Below are 3,568 nucleotides of genomic sequence, written 5' to 3' on the forward strand. Positions count from 1 at the left end.
CTCTCTCTCGCTCGCGCGCTCTCTCTCCCCCCCCCCCCCTCGCTCGCGCGCTCTCTCGCTCGCGCTCTCTCCCCCCGCCCCCCCTCTCTCCCCCCCGCCCCCCCCTCTCTCGCTCTCTCTGTCTTTGTGTCTTAAATCACAGCAAGTCCTATACCCAACCCCATGCTCACTGACATACACTGGCTCCCAGTCAAGTGAGTCCTTCATTTTATTATCTCATCTGTCCATTGCAATCTGACTGTGGCATTGCCTCCTCCATCTCTGCATTAGCTTCTTCTTTGACCAAGTTTTTGGTTGTCTGCTCTGGTATTTCCTCGTGTGACTCACTTGTGTTACATTGTTTTATAAAGGGGAGATGGTACTGTAGTGATATTGACAATAGGCTAGTAATCCAGAGACCCAGGCTAATGGCCTGTTATCATAAGTTCAAATCCCACCATGTGGGTGGAGAAATTTGAATCAATGAATATTTAGGATAACTTTAAAAAAAAACACTGGCCTAATGGTGTCTGCTGGGTCATCTATGTCCTTTTGGGAAGGACATCTACCATCCTGGCCTGGCCTCCATGTGAAGCTGGAGGACCCAAACATCACCATCCCTGTTCCTCTGATGCTGCCTGACCTGCTGTGTTCCTCCAGCTCCACAATGTATTGACTCTGACTCCTGCATCTGCAGCTTTTGCTATCTCCTTTGCCTACATGTGACTCCAGGCAGAGGTTTGGAATTCTGTTCCACAAATAGCAGTTGATGCTGAAACAGTTATTACTTTTAAACCTGCAGTACATAAATGTTTGCTAAATAAAGGCATTGAGGGATATGGACCATAGGCAGGTGTATGGAGTCATTCCACAGATCTCATTAGATACTCTAATGGAACATTTTTGGGCCTGAATGGCCTATTCCTGTTCCTATATTCCTTTGCTTCCAAGCAATTAGATATTGGTTGTAAATGCTGGGCTGACCATTCCAAATCTAAATCCTGGAACTCCGTCCATCATGGTCTACCAACGGTACATGGACTGCAGCAGTTCAAGAAGGCAATTCACCGAGGGTAGACAGGAAATCCTTTATTTCCAGCGACAGATTCCTTGAACAAGTTGAAAGGATGGGTTTCAGCTGGTGGAATTAGCCCCAATCGTTTTAATCTGATTAATTGCACCCCTCATTCTTCCCCATATCTCTGTAATTTGTTTGACCACTGAATATTTATCTAGTTCCGATTTGAAGGTTACTATGGAATCTGCCCTGTGAGGCAGTGTGTTTCAGAAACTGTACAATCACCATCTCCTGGCACCACGAGCAGAATGCTAAACAGATTCAGGAGAATGTTCAGTGGCTAATTAAGAGGTTTTGGTCGAAGTATTTCCGTATTAGTTGATGTTTGTAACATTTGTTGTTAATCTCTGGGGAATGCATTCAAAGTCTTGTGCGGTTTTTCAAAAGGGAAATTTCTGTGTCTGTGTTTCAGCAAACAGCAGCTTGGATTCATTATATTCTGTGATCTGCCAAAAGCCAGTTAGAAATGACAGCTTTCCCAAACACAAAATGAATAATAGAAATTGCTGAAACGTAAGCCAATCTGTTTGGGTGGCCCCAAAGCTGCAGTGGTGGTCTTGGTGAGTGGAAGCTGGCTTTGAGATTCCACACTGCTGTCCCTGGTGAGATGAGGACATAAAAATTTAATGTGTGCTTGTATGCTTCACATTGTCTGATTTCCTTTGCTAGGTGCTGGAGCGATTGCAGCTGAAGGGATTTGAAATTGTTGGATCCAGCGGCGGTGGAGTTGACTCCTCCCAGTTTAGTGAATATGTACTGAGGCGGGAAATCAAACGGCTATCCCGTGTACCACCTGTCATTCGGATAAAACAGGAACCGCTGGACTGAACTGACACACTCATCGCGAGAGAGAGCAAAAATTCAAAAAAAATTTTAAAAAAATAAATAGATTTTAAAAAAACACACACACACCATCCATGTGTTTGGTTAAAGATGTTGACTGTTGGTTTCCGAGCTGAATGTTGGTTGATGTACCACTTTCCAAGACTGCGTCTATATCCACATTTGAAACTTGCAGGATGACCATGAAATCTTTATCGGTTTGTTGGAAGCGGGTTTTTTTATTGTTCCTGAAAGCGACTAGGCAACATTTCTCTCCCCCTCCCTCCAACGCCACCCTTTCTCCAAAAAAAATCAAAACCTTTTGCATTGATGCAATTCATTCCAAAAAGAAAAATTTTTGGCATTTCTTTTGTTGTTTAGGTAACATTGAATTATGGTTGCTGTGTCTTCAAGCAGAGAGGAAAACTCTATAACTCGATTTTGGAATACAATAGCCCATGTATAGCTGGAAGGGAAAATTGGCTCATAGATTTTTCATTGACTGCAGGGGATGGTGGACTCTCAGGTTTATAGCTCACCTGGGGAGGTACATGTGAGCCGCAGAAGTTTAGTCCATGATCCGATCAGCCTTGATCATAGTAAGTAGTGGGCCTTCCTCAAAAGGCTGAATGGCCTCTTCCTGCTCGTATTTCTGGTATGCTTGTTGGTTTTATCTCCACAGCTGTACTAATAATGCTTTCTGTGCCTGAGAGAAACATTTGGGGTAAATGTCATCTTGGAAAAAATATCACCGATTTCATCCAGGTCTCAGATTTAACCGCTTGAGGCCAGTTGCTGCATTTTCCTTGCTAATAGCAGCTCCCAGTTTATTGAACTTTACTGTGTGGAAAATGAGTTTTGCTTTTAATTCTTATCAGGTTGCATTGTTTTCGTCAAATACCCGTTGTCTTTTGCTGTTGGTGCATCTAGATCTTTATTAGAGCTTTGTAGAGAGCTCGATTCAATATTTTGTTATTTCTGATAGAGGAGCAAAAGACTTGGTGATGTCTCTGTGCATTTATATTAAAACAAAAAGTGGGATAGGCTGCATTGACACACGAGAGCATGATCTTAACCTAGCATACCCAATGATGGAATCACCGGGGTGGTGAGGCGCCGTTGATTTCACGACCTGCACTACTTCATTCTCACCAGAGCTTAACAGAAGAACTCTTGTCAACAATCATGGAAATTCAGTCTTCCGCCCACTCCCGTGGGTCTTCCACCCAGGTCTTTCCCTTTTACTCTGCCCTGAAGGACTTCATGCTCATGTAGCTTGGCTGATTGTACCGAAGAATTGGCTCACTTGGTAACAAAGGATTGCAATTCCAATAACGCCTGAGCCCTTCAGTGTTTTGTATCGATGTTAAACATTACTAAAAAGGGGTTGGAAACTGAAGAAACACTTGGATGCAAGAAACAGACTTCAGGACAAACTTGATTAGGCAGGTATAATTTAGGCAAACATGCTGCCATTGATATGGAACTTAAGTGCACAAGCTGCTTAAGTTCATGAGTTTGAAGAACATTCATTCAGATGTGAATTATGGAAATGCCCAACTGGTAAACAGCCAGTATCCTCCTCTTTTGCTGGATAAAATGATGCCCCTTTCCACAAGTTGTCTTCTGTCCTAGTCCAGAACAGTGCAACTCAGTCTCCTTTCAACAGTGTTGAAGTTCTGTATTATC

The 3,568-nt window shown here is 43.2% G+C and overlaps 1 protein-coding gene across 3 annotated transcripts in view; it reads left to right on the top strand.

The window, feature by feature from the left end:
- kctd1 (potassium channel tetramerization domain containing 1) overlaps positions 1-1,917 on the top strand; it is a 145,029-nt gene extending 143,112 nt beyond the window's left edge. For all 3 annotated transcript variants that reach the window (XM_048529687.2, XM_059646262.1, XM_059646263.1), the window contains one exon: positions 1,727-1,917. In XM_048529687.2, coding sequence (XP_048385644.1) covers positions 1,727-1,885 — 159 coding nt within the window. In that variant the 3' untranslated portion in view covers positions 1,886-1,917. The remainder of the gene's footprint in view (positions 1-1,726) is intronic.
- Positions 1,918-3,568: the final 1,651 nt, after the last annotated feature.

This window comes from Stegostoma tigrinum, chromosome 5, assembly GCF_030684315.1.
Source record: "Stegostoma tigrinum isolate sSteTig4 chromosome 5, sSteTig4.hap1, whole genome shotgun sequence".
Lineage (NCBI taxonomy): Eukaryota > Metazoa > Chordata > Chondrichthyes > Orectolobiformes > Stegostomatidae > Stegostoma > Stegostoma tigrinum.